This window comes from Orcinus orca, chromosome 12 (genome assembly GCF_937001465.1).
Source record: "Orcinus orca chromosome 12, mOrcOrc1.1, whole genome shotgun sequence".
In the NCBI taxonomy this organism is placed as follows: domain Eukaryota; kingdom Metazoa; phylum Chordata; class Mammalia; order Artiodactyla; family Delphinidae; genus Orcinus; species Orcinus orca.
In genome coordinates this window covers 58,242,791-58,262,332 of record NC_064570.1, presented here as the reverse complement: position 1 = coordinate 58,262,332, position 19,542 = coordinate 58,242,791, and the positions used below count along the sequence as shown (strand labels likewise).

The 19,542-nt window shown below is 36.8% G+C and overlaps 1 protein-coding gene and 1 long non-coding RNA gene across 4 annotated transcripts in view; one reads left to right on the top strand and one right to left on the bottom strand.

Moving 5' to 3' along the window:
• LOC125960607 (uncharacterized) overlaps positions 1 to 19,542 on the top strand; it is a 315,000-nt gene that overhangs the window by 243,916 nt on the left and 51,542 nt on the right. The gene's annotated exons all lie outside the window — the stretch shown is intronic.
• FBXL4 (F-box and leucine rich repeat protein 4) overlaps positions 1 to 19,542 on the bottom strand; it is a 67,841-nt gene that overhangs the window by 6,914 nt on the left and 41,385 nt on the right. For 2 of the 3 annotated variants that reach the window (XM_033418791.2, XM_004264794.4), the window contains 2 exons: positions 18,312 to 18,525; positions 2,035 to 2,106 (listed from right to left, as the gene is read on the bottom strand). In XM_033418791.2, the coding sequence (XP_033274682.1) occupies positions 2,035 to 2,106; positions 18,312 to 18,525 (286 nt within the window). The remainder of the gene's footprint in view (positions 1 to 2,034; positions 2,107 to 18,311; positions 18,526 to 19,542) is intronic. The other variant, XM_033418792.2, reaches the window with a different exon arrangement.

Genomic DNA, 19,542 nt, shown 5'->3' with positions numbered 1-19,542 from the left:
ACAACACAAAACTGTAGCTTTGATCATTAGTGCTGCCAATTAGCTTCTTTAGGAAGAAGCAAATTAAAAACTTTCCAAAACCCATGATTCTGATTGCTATTATTTTGATAGTCAAAAATAAAATATCAAATGAATCATCCTGCCTTTTGGTCAGCTGACAGGAAAGAAACTGAAATAAACATGGTATTAAGGTATCAACCAAGAGCTGTCTGTGTTACTGTCCTGGTGAACCCAGACCTGCTGTGAAGAACAGTACTTCTGTGACAGTATGAAATGTTTCAATCATCACGTTAGTAGCAGTATCAGCAATATTAGCAGTATTTCTGAACTTTGAATGTCAAGTCCTTAAAACTTCATTTCCTGGCAAATAAATATCAATTGTAACAATACTGGTAACTACATACTTTAATTTAAAAATGGCCTATTTATCTGAAGTAGCATTTCCCATACCATATTACATAATAATAGATGTAACATGAAAAAATGGGTTCATTACTCAGGTAAAGTTGGAAAACACTGGTTTAAGCAAAGGCAAACTGTTTCTTTATTGTAGGACATACCATTGAAAACTCCAGGGCGAGGATATAGGAGCATCGTTTCCTAATTTAGACCCAGAATTCCTATTCCCCCTTCTTTCCCCCTACAATACACAACTTTTTAACTTGAATATCTTTTAGGACTAATGTTCCATAGGTCAACTTAAGAAAATGCTGACTTCAACTACACCTAATTCCAACTATAAACATACATAATTCCAACTCGAAAGTGTCTGTGATTAGAGGCCTGCTTTTCTAGAGAATGCTGCTCTAGGTTATGGGGAGGTAATTAACAGGCAGAATAAGATACCTCTGGCCAAAGTCAAAGCAGGGTCCTTACCAATCTAAAGAAGGCAGGCTAACAATAAGCAAAGTCCAAGTGACAGTAACTGGTTGGTATGCTGTCACAGAAAGTGCCATGGAGTGTCACTGAGCCCATCTAGAAGAGCCACTAGAAGGACCCAACAGAAGCCCAGGAAATGCCTTACTAACGTAAAAAGCTGACCAGAAGGGAAACCTAATGCTGAGTTAGTGGGCTCTCAGATTGTTTCCAGAGACCGGGATGGGCCTGAGCCCATACATGGGGTTTAATAAGGCCTAAAAACTTCTCTGATCTTGCGACCATCCTGCTTATTCAGGTCTTCCTAATAAGTGGATGCAAAACTGGAATGGTTTAGGATCTCCTGAATCTGCTTTGGGTATGGGGGGGCAGGTAAGAAAATAAAGAGGAATGGATCGCTCCACAGTCAGTTATATTGGGAGATGCATTTCCTGTGAGTGTGCATGCATGCACACACGCACACAGGCTCACACGTATGCACACATGCGCACACACAGAGTTCTACTGACCCTTGAGTGTCAGTCTTATTTATTAACCATGTAATTTAGTTGAAAAACATTTAATTCATCCCATGAACTCTTCCAATGACATATAAATTATAATTTTATATCTGAAAGGAGTTTCAAGATTATTTATTCCAACAGTCCCTACGTTTTTGGATTTCACAGACCAGTAACGTTTTAAAGAAATTAGTTTCAACATAGGTTGGTGTCCATCTTTTCATCTTACTCAGTAAGGACAGTGAAACAAACAAAATAAACCTATCTACTATCATCAGCATTTCCAGAAAATAATCTCTGAATTCAAAAACTAAAATTAGCTTTGTGAAAAACTTACCAGACTACTGGCATTTGGGTATGATTGATATATTATTTTGTAAAGAAGCCCAGAGAGCTAAATAGCTTGTCTGAGATAACATCTGGCTTGAGGCAGAACCACACTCTTTGCACCACACTATACTCCTTTCCTTGTTCTCACAGATAAATAATGTCAAAGACAAATTCTCCCATTTAAGAAAAATGTTTTAAAGCGGGTTGCACATAGTTATCCATAAATCTGAAAAGCTGTGGGTGGGTGTGGGGAGGGTCAGGATAAAAGTCACCCATGGGAAGAAAAAGAGAAGCAGCAATTGAGAATAAAGAATTTTCCAATACTTACCATGACACAACTACCCAAACTGAGGTGCTGAAGCTCTGAACAGAAGTTCAAAACGCTGAGCAGGGCTGTTTGCTGCCATCAGGAACCACATCAGAGGCAAATAAGGAAAGGACAAGAAAGTGAAACAAAGAGATGAGGTCAATTAGACATTAAAGGCTGTCACTGCTTTTCCTGAAATAGAGCTCAAAACCTTGGTTACAAACACCACAAATGCCATTTAATGAGTCCCCAGGTGTTCACACCATTGATTGGCTTGGAGTCAAGGTAATCATTACTTGTCTCCACGTAGTAAGTCCTCACTCTGTATATGATTTTGCATGCCCTAAAGACACCTATATTCCCTATGACCTCTCAGTGCATTTTCCAAACGTAAGCAATTTGAAAGCCTGGTGAAGACTGAACAAGACAAGCTAAACCATCCCTCCCTCCCTCCAAAAAAAAAAAAAAAAAAGCACCAAGGGTTGGTGACAACTGTAGAACAGCGGCAGCTCTGACATTCACTGATCAGCTGCAGGCTGATGGAACTGCCAATAGCCACCCCAAATCAGGACTGAGCCCGTGACTTTAATGTCAAAGAATTCTCTTTGTTGACAAGGATCCCAACAACCATCGAGCACCTGTCACTAGCACCATGCTAACTGAAACGTGCACTTTCTAGTCGTGTTCCTGCCATTTCAGCCCATCCATCATGTGCAATGGAAACGGCCTCACCACTAAAGAAACCCAAAGGTGTCCGAGACTGCTACATAATCATGGTTCCTGAAATATCTCTGAACAGTCAAAATTTCACTTGATGACATGCCTGCCATGAAAAATTTAAAAACGAGCAATGCAAAGCATTCAGATTTTTAGTTTTTCCTTTTATAAATTAAAAAAAAATACTACACAAACATGTGGCAAACTTTCTAAACATCTGAACTAAATAAATCATATCTAACAAAATTAAGATGATATTATACAGCCTCTGTTTAATCTATTCCAAGTGTGCAGAAGTGAAAAAATTATCAGTTGGGGAGGGATTGAAGAATGTGCCAATGACAACACAAAACATTTATTCAGATTCTTATTGAGAAAATAAAGTAACAAAGTACTTCATTTAAAATAAACTTAGGGCAAAAATAAAATAACAGTAGTTATAATAGGCCCTAGATTGGTACCAAACTTAAGACTAATTGTTTCACTGTTGTGCATTTTTTAAAATTTAAGCAAAAAAAAAAAGTTTATATTGATTTTATGCTTAAGTTTCAACACAACTTATAACATTTATAAGACAATGCCATGTAGCTCTCAGAATGTTGACATAAGAAGAGGTATATGAAGATAAGTTTCAGATTCTCCATAATACTTAGCTATTTTAACTTACTGATGGGAAAATGACATTAGGTTTGTTTTTATTAAAGTACCAGATCTTATCACAAAGTTGTTTTATAAGATTTTCCCAGAGCAAGATCCAGAACATAGTAGAGAATTTTTAGAGAGGATTCCACATACTCTTGTGGATAAGAAATTTTAAATTAAAAAATACATATACATATACCTCATTCATGATTCATGGAAATTGTTTGGTCATTTATTTTTAAATTCCTTACAATGAAGAACCTCAAATATGCGACAAGTACAAAAGTCCAAGACAATAAACACCCATGTAGTCACAACTCAGATTTATCAAATCTTAACATTTTGCCTTCTTTGCTTATCTACTCTATTTGTGTATCCCTCCATCCATTCACATACTTTCTCAGAAGTGACCTTTATCATGACTCAGGGTTTAAAAACATGCTTGAAAATTACATAACTTTACTATACATTATGATCACTTTTGAATTAATATTCTCATAATTATGTATCTAAAAAACACCTATGTAAGGGTAGATGCATTTCAAGACGTAGAAGAGGAATTAATGGCCTATTATACTTATTCAGGCAAATATTTTACAATAACTTATACAGTCTGCATATTAAATTGAGAATTAAGAATACATTTAGGGCTTCCCTGGTGGTGCAGTGGTTGGGAGTCCGCCTGCCAATGCAGGAGACACGGGTTCGAGCCCTGGTCCGGGAGGATCCCACATGCCACGGAGCGGCAGGGCCCGTGCACCACAACTACTGAGCCTGCACGCCACAACTGCTGAGCCTGCATGCCACAACTGCTGAGCCTGCATGCCTGGAGCCCATGCTCCGCAGCAGGAGAGGCCACCGCAATGAGAAGCCCATGCACTGCAACGAAGAGTAGCCCCCGCTCACTGCAACTAAGGAAGGCCCGAGCGCAGCAACGAAGACCAAACGCAGCCAAAAAGAGAAAAACAAATACCGTATGCAGCCAAAAATAAAATTTAAAAAATAAACAAATTTATAAAAAAAAAATTCATTTAGTAGTAGAATTATCATTTTTCATTCCTACCTTAAAAAAGGAACTAACATAGAACATAAGAGATTCATATTGAATATCACACATCTTTGCTAAATAAGAGATGTGAGATCAAATGCTGAGACCAAGCTATAAGGGGATAAGGATGACCTTGGAAGGGATGCTGTGAGGAATGTAACAAGGAGTCAAATAGAGATAAATAAAAGGGCTGACTGGTAGCAATGAGGTGAGAAAGCACAAGTTAACAGTTTCCTGACTTTCTCCAACAGAGCTCAAGATAAGCCAGAGACGGTGGGAATACCCAGGTATAGAGCACACATCTATAGACCAGCTTGCAATCTCTCCAAATCCAGCTAACCAATTTCCTCCTAGAATATCTTTAGTATCTTCTTTCTCTATGCTATTAGTACTCAGAATTAAAGTACTACTATTGATGCTAAAGCAAAAAGGAGAAACTACCTCTTCACTTCCAGACATAAAATGACCTGATTTTAGAGAGGCCACAGTCTCAGTGATTTAGAGCAGTTGACAAAATACTGCTCATGGGCCAAATTCAGCCCATTGGTTGTTTTTGTAAATAAAGTTTTATTGGAACATGGCACACCCATTCATTTATGTATTGTTTATAGCTGTTTTCACACTACAACAGCAGGGCTGAATAGTTATGACAGAGACCATATGGCCTGCAAGGCCCAAAATATTTGCTATCCAGCCCTTCGCAGAAAGAATTCGCCCACCCCCAATTTAAGAAAACAATTCTACCTTAGTGAGTACTTGCATCACTTTTACCCTTGTAGAACACACAAATAGATGGATTAAACCTATATTAAGCATACTACAAAAAAAGGTATTCAGAAATAAAAACTGAACAATTTTATGAACCTTTTACTTAAGACTTAAGATATCTTTTAGCTTCCCAAATTGACAAATTCTGCTGGTTAGACCTGTAAAATTCAATATAAGCACAAGAGTAGCTCTATAAAATTAAAACACAATTTAAATAGTTAGCAGCTTTAATAATGCAATGCAGCAGATTCATTTTCAAATGAGTTTGCAATTTTTAAACAAAGGCCAACCTTATTTAAATCACTGTGGAACCTGAGTCACTAAGAAGTGACTGGCTCCATGTTAATTTCTTTTACAAAATTTTCAAAACATACTCTAGGTGAAGCTGGCACCTGGTAGTAGGATTTATGTTCATAAAGAAAGAATCCTTTGGGGACTTCCCTGGTGGTCCAGTGATTAAAAATCCGTCTTGCAATACAGGGGATGCTGGTTTGATCCCTGGTTGGGGAACTAAGGTCCCACATGCTGCCGGGCAACTGAGCCCGTGAGCCACAACTAGACAGCCTGCGTGCCACAACTACTGAGCCCGCACACCACAACTAGAGAGAAGCCCGCGCATCAAAATGAAGAGCCTGTGTGCTGTAACTAAGACCTGACCCAGCCAAAATATAAATAAATATTTTTTAAAAAAAGAAATAAAGAACCCTTTTATCTTCAACCTAAAATTTACCTACTAACTCTGTTCAGCAGCCTCAAAATCCAACGGATAACTATTAAGTTATAGAGAATTATTATTGCCTCTACTTGTTACAAGGAAATTTATTAAGAGGTAAAAGAAGGCAGGAATTCAAATTTTCATTGACAGCTTTTTAAGAGATGCTACCCATAAAGTTCAAAATCTCCTATGCTCTACACTACTAAAGTGCTAAGCAAAAATACTTAATAAAGTGATAACTGATACTTATTATACTCACATAAATGGTTTAGATATTCCAGATTTAGTAGAGTTATAATTGTGCATACCATATACATTTTATGAGACCTTACATAAACCACATATGCAATGCTGTGTTCATATTTTATATTAATGCAGGTTTATAATTATTGTAACTAATTAACAATTTTTGCAATTAAAAATTTTTGCAGTTAAAAATTAACTGTTGCTTATCTTTAGTAAAGAATACAACCCTTACTTGTAACACTCAGTATAGGAAGACAGGATCCCAAGTCTGTATTTCTCTAAGTCCTGATTCCTAAGGACTTCCCTGGGAGTCCAGCGGTTAAGACTCGGTGCTCCCGGGACTTCCCTGGTGGCTGAGTGGTTAAGAATCCGCTTGCCAATGCAGGGGACACCGGTTCGAGCCCTGGTCTGGGAAGATCCCACATGGGGCGGAGCAACTACGCCCATGCGCCACAAATACTGAAGCCCTCACCCCTAGAGCCCGTGCTCCACAACGGAAGAAGCCACTGCAATGAGCCCGCACACGGCAACAAAGAGTAGCCCCCTCTCCCCGCAACTAGAGAAAGCCCGCACGCAGCAACGAAGACCCAACACAGCCAAAAATAAATAAATAAATAAATAAATTTATTAAAAAAGACTCCGTGCTCCCAATGCAGGGGGCACAGGTTCCATCCCTGGTCGGGGAACTAGGATCCCGTATGTTGCATGGCACGGCAAAAAACAAACAAATAAATAAACAAACCATGATTCCTAGAAAGCATCTTAAAGAAATAGATGTTTATATATCACAGACATGCACCAGCTAAAACAGAGAGACTAGTGACATCACCTGATCACAAGTATACTTTCACTGATGATATATTTCAAACATATCACAGCAATAACTACAAGTAATGAGATAGGATTTTATAAAAGTATGCTGATTAAATGAAAATTTATAAATTTACATAAGAAATACCACCAAAGAAATCCTAAGAACACAATCACTCAATTATTGTAATTGAAGATCCATCTACATATATGTATGAATTTCTCTTTCTCTAATTTTTTTTTGCTCCAGTGTTCCAATCTCTAAATTTGGGGAAGGGAAATATAGAGTAAAAGTTGAAGTATTTTAAGACCTATTTAAAGTAGTTGAAACTAACTATATTTAGAATATTTCAATTCACTTACTTTATAGATATTTGCTATAAACCAAATTGTCCTTTTATACAGTTTAAGTATATAATACAGTATAGTTTATATACTGATACATAATCACAACTTGAAAATAATATTGTCTTTTATAGGTTAAACCTGAAGATCAGCATTGTGGTAGAAAAGTAAGACTTCTGATTGTTCTCTAAAAAGAGAATGTTCAAGATCATAAATGACATAAATTAATAAACTCTTATACATGCCTTTGAGGAAAAAAAAAGGAAAGTTCTCTAAAGCTAACTGTAGACCTACCCTAAACCACAGTCTCAGAAATTTTAGTATAAGGTTCAAATAATGTGTTAAATTCCAAAAAGCCATATGTGTGAAAGAACAAAACCTAAGACTAAATCACACACATTTGCCTTGCCCTGTAGTCTCCTTTCAGAGCCTATTTTTACCACTGTAGTGGATCTCTCCTATAATAATACAGTTGAATACATCTTTGCTCACAGATGACTAAACTGATCAATTTCCGTATCAACCCATGATGGATGATGGCAGAGATGTGCAGTCAAAAAGTCATGGCAGTTTGCACACCGGCTGGACTTGACTGTAACCTTATTGCCTATATAAAAGAAAGAATATTTTGATCAGAGGGGTAAGGGTTGGACCACCAAGGGAGCATAGGAATCTGAAGCACACATTGGTTGATTGACACTGTTCATCTAAACGATGCTCAGCTGAAGAGGGTGCACTGGTCCAAAGACTTTATCTATTTTCTTCCAAAAGCATGTCTTTCCTTCCTGTTAAGAGGATGGTATCAATCTGTTTTGTGTTGATGCCTTTAAGCATTTAAGTCACATAACTAATGCTCACTGTTCTCATTCTGAACTCAACAGACAGGTCTTATAACTGTAATTTGGTTTCCCCTGTGACATGCCAACAGTGAGAGAATGTGTTAATCAGCTATCTCTAATGAATGTGTCCTTACCAGGTAGATTTCTTATACCCGGTATACTGGTTACTGTCATGAATGTGGATGATAATGAATCTGACCCCCAAGAAGCTTCTCAACTGTGACTGAATCATAGCCCATCATGCAGGTCACACACACTCAATCCCACCAAAAAGCCTGGTACTTCCCACTGGCACTTCTATAAAGCAATCCAGGATAGAAAAGAAGTAGAGACATATTCTTGCCTGGAGACATAAAGACTTTTAAAAGTTTGTTAGTTTTAGAATATAATACAGTAAAAGTTATTAAAATCTTAATTCTTGATTCTGTTTAAGAACAAAGTAATTATTAATATCTTTTGTTTTATATGTTGTCTAGCTAACAAATCTGTCTGAAATGGACTGCCTTTCAGGTGACAGCTAATGACAGCCTGCATTAGTCAATTTAGGTGACCAAAGTAGGTTCTTCCTGCTTCCATTGTTCGATCTTAGTTAATAATAAGCAGTGGCTCTGGTGAGAGGCCACTCCTTTCCTTAAGTCTGTTAAATGCACTTGCTCTACTAAAAGAAAGACCATCCCTGCTTCTACTTACCAATATACAGGAATGTGCTCTCTACATCAAATAAGAACGCAGTCAGGAGAATACCATTATCTACGTGTCAGAAAGCAAATTCGTGGCACTAAATCAAATCATGCTGTTTGCAAAAGACAGTTCATGTATCTTTTGTAGGAAAGCTCAGGTGCTTTCATTAACAGACAGGGTGGTATGCATTTCTACTTATATATTCACTCTGCTGGATAAACTGGCACAGAAAAAAGAAACTAGGAGGAGAGTGTTGATATCCAACAGAAGTAGAGATCAGCTACTTTTGTTTGTCTTCTAGTTCATGAAGATGAAGGCAGTGGGGTCCTTGAAACTGTCATCCCTGCCTAGCAGGTCAAGTAAACAGTTGCTGAACCACATTTATGGATTACTGTCATATACTAGTCCCCTACAATACCTATAATCAGTTTTTGCGCTACTTCAGATCCTTTCAATTTATGCTCTATCATTCTTGAAGTGAGGCAATCAAAATTGGATGCAGGTGTTCCATTTATAACTCCAAATTTTAAAAAAACACTCTTGGTTTTCTTGTCTGCTGCTAAGCAACAGAATGACATTCTTACTGAGCTACCTATCATGCCCCATCTCACCCCCAACTTCAGATATTTTTTCTAAGCAACAGAATGACATTCTTACTGAGCTACCTATCATGCCCCATCTCACCCCCAACTTCAGATATTTTTTCCCAAACAAAGAAAAGGTAAATAAGCTCAAATTCCTAACACTAATCCAGATTGTTTTAGACAATGCAAAGGACTTCTCTTGAAGTCACTTTTTATGCAATATGTTAAAAAGTTACCCTTATGCTATCCTTTGTAAGTTGTATTAGTTTGCTAGAACTGCCATGACAAAGTACCATAGACTGGGTAGCTTAAACAACAGAAATTAATTTTTACAATTCTGGAGGCTAGAAGTCTGAGATCAAGGTGTCAGCAGGGTTAGTTTCTTCTAAGGCTTCTCCTCTTGGCTTGAAACTGGCCATCTCCTTCCGGTGTTTTCATATGGTCTTCCCTCTGTGTGTGTCTGTGTCCTAATCTCCGGACACCGCTCATATTGGATTTGGCCCCATCCTAATGACCTCATTTAACTTAATTACCTCTTTAAAGGCCCTATCTCCAAATACAGTCACATTATGCGGTCCTGGGGGTTATGACTTCAACATATGAATTTTGGGGAGACACAATTCAGCCCATGGCACAAGTGTTTACGAATAGGTTGCAGGTATATGTCCCTTCAGGGGTAAAAGAGAATTATATCTTCTACTTATTTTCAAATGGTTCAGGAAAAATATATGCATATAGTAGGCAAATCTACTTTTTATGCCACTTTTTGTAAGTCTAAAATTATTTCAAAGTAAAAGCTTTTTCCTTTTAAGTATTTAAAAGTCTATTTAATGAGTTAAATTTCTATAGCCCTCCTCTCATAAGAATACATCATCATGTATGGCTAAAGAAGTACTTGCAGTTAATGTTTATCATAAATAATAAGAATCTTGTGAATAGAGATGAAAAGGACTAAAGGTACTTAAAGTCTTTTCCAATCATTATATACCTCACGGTAGTATAATTACTTCTTTGTCACGAATGGCAGAAGAAACTAAGTACAGCTAAAGTTCTCCTTCCTGTTCGTTCTAAGTTCCCATCTTTTGCCTAAAAGTCTTGCCTACACAATTCTAAAAGATCTACCAAATTCAGTAAAAAGAAAATTACTGCATTTAACCACTCATTTCACTAGTTATGCTGGGATCACGCAATAAACAGGGTCTAAATCTCAGCTTGAGGGTCATTTCTGTCTCTCCATCACCTAGTACTATCTTGTTTTTCACCAGGCATACATTTACTGCTCCGCAACTGCTGAAATCCAACAAATGTATACCCCTAACTCTGAAAAGAGGTTATTTAATGATTTTCTTTTTTTGGTTGATGTTATAAGAAGACATTTGCTATTTCTCTGATGAAGCGATTTTTCATCACAATCCTAAACATACCTAAAGAAAGAAAAAGATCTCATGAAATAAACTAACCAAACAAATAGAACTATATTTCACTATTTTTTAGAGCTAAAAATTCTGGACAAATACAGTTCAAATATTTTCTTACAAGTTTTCCAAGTTGTAGATCCACCCACCCCTCTGCTTAGTTGATGTGGTTATTCTGTAGAAAGACAAACTTATGCTTACTAACTTAGCAAATAAAGAAAAAATGAATTGACAAGCGAGAGTTATCACTCATTCATTCAAAACAAGTTTACTGAATATCTACTAGACATATTCACTATAGTGAATACCAGACACTGTTCTACGTACTGGTTGTAAAAAGTAAACAGTCAAACATGGTCCCTCCCATTAGGGAGTTTATAAGTTAGGAATGAACATCCCTTTTACCAGAAACAGATCATAAGTGTGAAAGCAGTAATTCGGCCTAAATCTCTCTTAGCACATGATGGAAAAGATATTCCTATTCAGGAAGACCTAAAAGAATACTTCACAAAGTTGGGAGTGATTGTGTAGGACTATGCTGAGTAAACCTATACTATCATTTTCACATTTACACAAGTCCATCTAATTTATAAAGTGTGTTGTTGTTTACATGTACGACCTAATTTGGTCTTCTCAATAGCCTATGTGATAGGGTAAGTTTTTTTTTAACAGATAAACTTTTAGCTTAGTATAAGTGACTTACCCAAGCACATAAATCTTTCAAGTGGGAAAGTCAAGAGAAGGACTGAGTTTTTTCATTCTGTCCCATCTGCCACAGATTGGTCACTTCACCCTCCTCTGACAGCCTCAAATGCTTCCCTCTGTCCCAACCGATTTCCCCATCAGTGAGGGGGCTTCCCCGGATGCGGGAATCTCTCCCCTGCTTCAGCTTCCCACCCCTCCACCCCCCGGGGTGCAGGTCCCATCCCGCTTCCTCTCCTCCTCCTTCTCCTTTCTTTCTTTTGTCATACTCAGTTATACGGGGATCTTTACAGTCTTTCCCAGTGTCCAAGGTCTTCTGCTAGTGTGTAGCTGGTGTTCCGTGAGAACTGTTGCATCTGTAGATGTACTCCTGATGCATCCGTAGACAGAGATGAACTCCACGTCCTCTTACTCCTCCATCACCTTGGAACTCTCTAGGACTGAGGTTTTTGACACTGATCTCTGATACAGACGAAATAACAAATATCTTCCCAGCTTTTAAATTATCAAATAATGTCTGAATCAACACCCAGACCTCACTGCTAAGCAGTTTTAACCATACCTAAAGTCTGAACAAGATCCTACTGCTGCTTCCTCTCACTGTAGGGTACTAGCTATGGTATTAGCCAAAGCAGTGGAGCTGGGGAGAAAAATCTTAATGAGCTAGGCCAGGTCATAAAAGGCTGGGCTCAAAAATTGGTGACAATGACACTTGGGGCTTGTTTTAAGGTTGCTCTCACACAGCTGACTACCAAAGCAGCAATTAAGCAGTACAAATGAAATGCACTGGGATAGAGCCCCAGTGTCTGACAAGGTTACACATGAGGCTCAGTGGTCAACGCAGCAGGCCTTGTTGGTAAAATGAAGACCAGTGCCCTGGGCCCACTGCCTGTTTCACCATTGGCTCAGGGAGGTGCTACATCAGCACACCAGGATCTACCTACCTGCATATGAGGCAATTCTGACCCTACTATAGTTTTGTTCTCCTGCATTCTCATTCTTATTGAGTAACCAGACCTGCAATAGGTCTGGCTCTACCTAACCACTTAAGAACACACTACCTGGACATCAACAATGCACCCCTTTACATGCTAAAATATTTGGGGAAATTATATGTTCCAATGCTGCTCCCCACTATAGTGTAATATTGAGAGTTGGCCTATATATATATATACCATGTGCTTGAGGTAGTTCATTAAGTACGGACTCTACAAACTATTACTTAAATTATACTAAATGTAATTTGAATAACTAACTGTTATTATAAATTCAGAACTAAGACTTCAAACTAAGTTTGTTCATAATAAAAATAAAAGGCAAAAGTCCATTTGTCTATAGTAGATATTTTAGACTAGAAAATGTTTACAGAATATAACTTAATAGTTTGCATTTTACACTGGATCAAAATGTTGTGTATCTTATTTACAATGTTATATTTCCTTACCAATTATGGATTAGAAAAGGATTAAGCAGTAAAGAGAGAAGCTCTATTTTAGATAGACAGCCAAGCTATTAGAATAACTACTATTCTATGCTCTTATGTATCTTACAATTTCCACTGTAACTCTGAGGCCACCAAATCTGGGTTCAAATCCTGACTTTAACTTATTGCTCTGTGCCACTGGGAAACATTAATCTTTTGGGACCTTCATTTCATCATCTGTAAGATTTAAGAGTAACACCTACTCTCAATAGACTAGTGTAAAGGATTAAATAATATGCGGAATGTCTAGGACAGCAAACAACATATTCAGTAAGTTTTCCCAAACTTTGGGACTAAAACCCAGGTCTCCAATATCCTCTAAAGCTATATTCACTATGCACACAGATTTGCTTCAATCTTATAAAATGGCATAAATACATTACATTTATTAATGTAAATTATATATAGGCACATAAATATAACTCTGCTACATCATAAATCTGACCTCTCTGAAGATTATACACTATAATAGAGTCAATATTTTGAAATACTAATTTTTTCTAATTTTATAATTATGTAGTGTTTAGAAAAACAAGGGTAAAAGTGGCACTGGATAATATGTATTCCTTTAAAAAAAAAAACCTCTCCCAGGAAGTTCAAATTCATATCTTCTTTTTCTCCTCATATATTTCCTTAGAGCCATCACAGGCATCTGAAGTCAACTGCTATTCCTTCCTTCCAAGACAGTTTATAACACCTGAATGTACTGCCAGCGATTATGTGGAAGGTTTAGAGAGAAGCCAATCCCCTAAATCTTGTCTTCTCACTCTGTTTTCTCCCATCCACCAACATCATTGAGTGCAGGACTGAAGCAGTGAACATATGGAAGGGAAAAGGGGGTGACATAAAGCTTTGCCTAAGTGACAAGGGAGGTGCTTATGCTGTGGCTTCTGTTTGTTTTAAAAGAGACCAGCTGATTGTGTTGTCTTTTCCCTTTATTCCTCTGAGTTACTTGGTGCCCGTGGGGGAGTCTGATGCAGATCCCAAGAATGACAAGATAACAGAAGTGAATAAAGTATAGGCAGAGAGACCTGGGAAGCTGTAAAAGTAAACACTGCCTGGGTAGGTTTTTCTTAATTTTGAATTTTGCCATTTATATCACTAAGATGACACTATTTTTTATTTTATTGTAAGTCAACTGTAGATCAATGAAAATCAATTTTATAATTTTTTCTATGTACTAAATGTCAGAAAAATTGTGTAGGGTAAGTTTATAAATGATTTTATGGTATTTTAGCAGATAGACTAATAAAAACAAACTTTAACAGGTAGTAACATATGGTACAAACCAAATTTTACTTAATGCAGTCATACAGTGATTTCACATCTATGTTTAAGTAACTGAGGGAAGCTGAGCTGATGCTATTTAGACTTGGATGCATATGTATAGGTCTCCACTCGAGATGAAATCTTCTCAATTCCTATAAATCACACTTTTAAAAAAATATGTAGTCATATTCTATCAGTTTCTTGGGGTAAATGGAAGAAAACTGTGGACTATGTAATGATTCCCTGACACTTAGATCATGTTAATTTATGACATTTCAAAAGCATCACATGGAATACATTTTTACAAATCATCACAGATGTAAGATGCCTAGCAAGTTGATATAATTTCTTGGTTTTTACCCGATTTTTCTTCCTGAAGGTTCACTTATTAATGAACTATGCTACATTTCTTCTTAAAGTTAAATTTAATCAGAATATTTTAAAATGAGGCATCATCTTGCTCAGAGGATATCAGACACACAGAGCAATACAAAACAGTAAATACACCAGTAAAAAGCAGGTGTGGCATAATTTCAGAATAGATAGGTCTACCCAAGAAAAGATAGCTGACAATTTTACACCCACATAAATGACGAGTCATTTCACCACAGACCAGTGAAAACATGGGCTAACACTATCTTTAAACTGGCATTCAGGGACAATAGTCCTCTCATTTTACAAAGAAAGAATCTTGGAATTTGAGAGACTATGTGAGTTAAGTTTGTCACTGGTAGGGGCCAGAACTAGAATCAAAGTCTTCTTTCCAACAAAGCAGGTCACCAGTTAAACTTTAGGTAAAAATTTTGCCCCAAACCAGGAATACTATATTCAGACTTCCACAGATTAGTTTAAAAACTACGCCAAGCTAAAGATATCTACTCTGATCTACCAATAAAAAATGCTACACACCCAGATGGTTTTATGGATAAATTCTATCTAACAGATAATTCTCATTTGTTAAAGTTATTCCAGATCAAAGAAAACGATGTCAATGTCACAAATCATTTTGCTAAGGTGTCATAATCCCAGCTCCAAACCTGACAAAATGGCATGAAAAGGAAAAACACAGCTCAATTTCATTGAAGAAAGCAGATGTAAAAACTATTGATAAGTCTTAACTCTTAAAGAATATTTACAATGAACCAGGTACTGTTGTAGACACTTTATATATATTAAATCAGTTAATCCTCATAACAACTCTTTGAAAGGCATACTATCATTATCTCCACTTTACTGAAGCACAAGGGGTCACGAAACTTTCTCAAGGTAACATAATTCGTAAGTGATAAAGCTAGAATCCAAAATATTGGATTCTAAGTGATAAAGCTTGGCTCCAAAACATTAGGAAAATAACCCAGCTGTGTATTCAGTTAAAACATGTAGGACAGGGCTTCCCTGGTGGCGCAGTGGTTGAGAGTCCGCCTGCCGATGCAGGGGACACGGGTTCGTGCCCCGGTCCGGGAAGATCCCACATGCCGCGGAGCGGCTGGGCCCGTGGGCCATGGCCACTGAGCCTGCGCATCCGGAGCCTGTGCTCCGCAACGGGAGAGGCCACAATAGTGAGAGGCCTGCGTACCGCAAAAAAAAAAAAAAAAAAAAAAAACAAACATGTAGGACAATTATACTGCAATAAAGATGTTAAAAAAAAAAATGTAGGAATTACCGCAGGAATGTAAGGATTGTTCAACATGTCATTATATTAATAAATAAAAGAAGAAAAAAGATCAGTGTGGTAATGGAGGCTTTAAAATTTTTAAATACAATATACATTTTTGATAAAAATATTCTTAATCAAATGAGAATGATAAAGACTACTTATCAGAAAGAAACATCAAACAATATATAAAATTAGTAAGCTACATGAGGAATTTCTATTTAGTTCACTAATGAAGTTCCAGTGCCTACAGCAGTGCCCGGCACGTAACAGGCATGCAAATATTTGTTACATAAATATTAAAAAAAGAAAAAAACATTCCCTCTATATTAGAAATACAACTGGTATACCTATTGTGACTCTATTATTCTACACTATTTATGAAGTTCTACTTAATGTAGCAACACTTTAAATACTGGAACAGAGAGAAAAAGTATATTAATTTCCAGATTATATAACTGTATCATTAGAAAACCCAAAAGATATAAGTTATTAGAACAATTATAAGCATTCAGTAAGGTGAGCAGATACAAGATAAATATACAAAAACCCAATTTTTCTTTATATTAACAATAACCAATTAAAATTAAATAAAATAGTATCTGAGACTAAAAAATAGAAGGGTTAAATTTAACCAGAAAGATATAAAACCTAAGTGAAGAAAACTATAACATGTTCTTGGATGTAAAACAAGACCTATATGGACAGATAGGAAGCCTTATAACAGAGCAAAATGAAATATAATAAAGGCACTGCTAATAAAATCCTTGCTGAAAGATATATCTGGAAGAATAATACACAAGGATTTTTTTTTTAAGTTTAAAAAGAATAGAGAGGAGACTTTCCTAACACATAGTAAAACATACTACAAAACTGCCATACTCTTACTACTGTTATTAGTAGCTAATATTTATTGAGAGTTTACTATGTGTTCAGCACCCTCTAAGTACATCACAGGTAATTAATTCTCACAATGACCCTATGAGATCTGTATTTTTATTATCTCCACTTTAGATATGAGGAAACAGAGAGATTGAATACTTGGCCAAGGCAACATTCAAGACAGGCAAGGGGTCACCAGAGTGGGGTACACCATTTTGGAAAAGTAATTTGGCTATTTAAATCTTTACTGAATGGCCAATCTTTACCAAGTATGATACTAGATACCAGGAACACGGCACTGAAAGAGACAGACAAGGGTCCTACCTTCATGAAACTTATATCCCAATGTGAGGAGACAGGTGATAGTATGAAAACCAATAAGATAATCTCATAGTGATAAAGTTGCTAAAAAGAAAATACACTGTGGGTGATATGACAGAAGCAAACTAGAAGGAGGGGGGAGGGTTACCTTTTATCAATGTCTAAGAAGCCATCTCTGAAAAAAAAAAAATTTAAGTTGGACATTGAGTTGAGAAGAGGGCAGCCATGTAATGAGCTGGAAGGATATTCCAGACAGGCAGAGGAGAAAAAGCTGTGAGCTGGGACTGGATCAGAATGTTCAAGGAATAGAAAGAAGGCCAACATTACTGGAGTAGAGGAAACAAGTATATGGCAGTAAGTGGATGTTTATCACAGGGGCTCAGGCACATACTGTGACCAGATATACCACTTACAGAACTCTATCCAATAGCAATAGTAACCGGTACATATAAAACTCTGTGCAAAATAATGTTATCGCTAGACGGTTTGTAAAAGAAAAACAGCTGGAAAAACCGACATGTTGACCATTTGGGGAACAGTTGAGTAGATTATGGTAAAATGTAATATGTATACATATAGCTGATCCACTTTGTTCTACAGTAGAAACTAACACAACATTGTAAAGTAATTATACTCCAATAAAAAAATAAAATGAAAACAGTCAGGTGGTAGCATATGTAATGACCTGGTAAGATGTCCTAGAGCTATGTGAAAAAAAGCAAGCAGATCAATAAATATTTTTCTTTAATGAGACTCCTAAACTATGTATTAGGGATTTTAACTCCAAAGTCTGGTCCTGGATAAACTCCACTTTGCTTCCTCCCACTCCAAGCAAATGTTCTCCTACATACTTTCCTCCCACCTCTTTCTCTAATTCATTCCCTGCCAGCATTTCGGCTCACCTCAGCCCATTGCTTGTTTCTTTACCTACAAACATGAACAGCATTACAAAAATTCTAAGAGCACAGAGGATAACGTTTTCTTAAAATGAGAAAAACCCACAACACAACAGACTAATTCTGAAATGACTGAATCAGCCAGCTCTAGTGATTTTAGAATAGTCTGGTTGCATCATATACTTAAACTATTTGAAAATCAGAAATCACATTATTATGAGCAATTACAGGTAACTAAATATTCGGTTGGCTATTAACACTAGCAGAGGTGTAAATCTTACCTCTACTTTTGTTCGATAGAGAACGAGTCGTTTAAGGCCACATAATTTGGCAATGTGGTTGAAAGCTTGAGGTGGTAGTTTATCACAGGATGAGAGATTTAGGTCCTGTAGATTTAGACACATCTCAGAAATAATCTCCAAGCAAGTTTCATTAAGGAAGTGGCTGCAAGATAATTCAAGACGCACTAATTCAGATCCACAGACCTTCAGAAACCTGTAAAAACAATGTTCCATGTGAACTTCATAAAACTAAAAGATATTTTTTGCAAGTACTTTGGAATTATATCGACTCTAAGCAGTCATCTTCAGAAGAATAGATTTCTATTAGGGAAAATGAAAAACTTGTTTCACTTAAATTCTCATTTACTGCATGCCAAAACAGGCACGGGTAGGCTAAAATATATCAACCTAAGAAGATAAAATGGATTCACATCACATAAAAAGTCAGCTACTGCTAAGTGGGAAATTAAGAAAGCAGAGGGTGTTTTTCGTCTACTTACCTGTAATTCACATCTGAGCTGGGAGAGCCAATAAACAAAACATAACAAAACTCTAAACTCTTGGAAGTTATTTCTCCCTAAACAGTACCCATTCAGGACTGGATAATTTATTTGGAATGACCTGAAAACAAATCAGACTAGTCTCCTCTCAACTAAGAAAATTTCTGGGTTGGCTTCACTCTACTGTTGAGATATGTTCCTTGTAACTGATACTATTTAATGCCTAGACTGATGCTGAAATTATTACAAGATATTCAATTGCAGCTTCACACAAAATACACAGAAATAACTTCATGTGGAGGACACAAAACCCTTTATCAGAGTAGTAATAACAATATTTATCTTCATTACGTTACAGATGGGGGGAAAACAGGCCTTTCCATAATCATCATCTGATAATAAAAGTAAAATGTGACCCTACAAGTATTCATATCCCTGAAACTTTATCAACAAGCGGTGCGCCTGTTTATCCCTTAAACAAGCGCACCACTCATCCCCGTCCAGGTCTCTCGACGTCTTCTTGCCCATCTCAGTGTCACATCAGTCACATACTGTTATTTTATTTATGCTGCATCTTTTTTCTACATGATTTAATTATTAGCTTACAAATACACATGCAAAATAAAACTGACAATCAATCACTTATGAAAGTAAAGGAAGTAACACTGGACTTCTAAGTCAAAAGATGGATATTTTGCCCTGTTCCACCATTTCCTAGCATGTGACCTTGG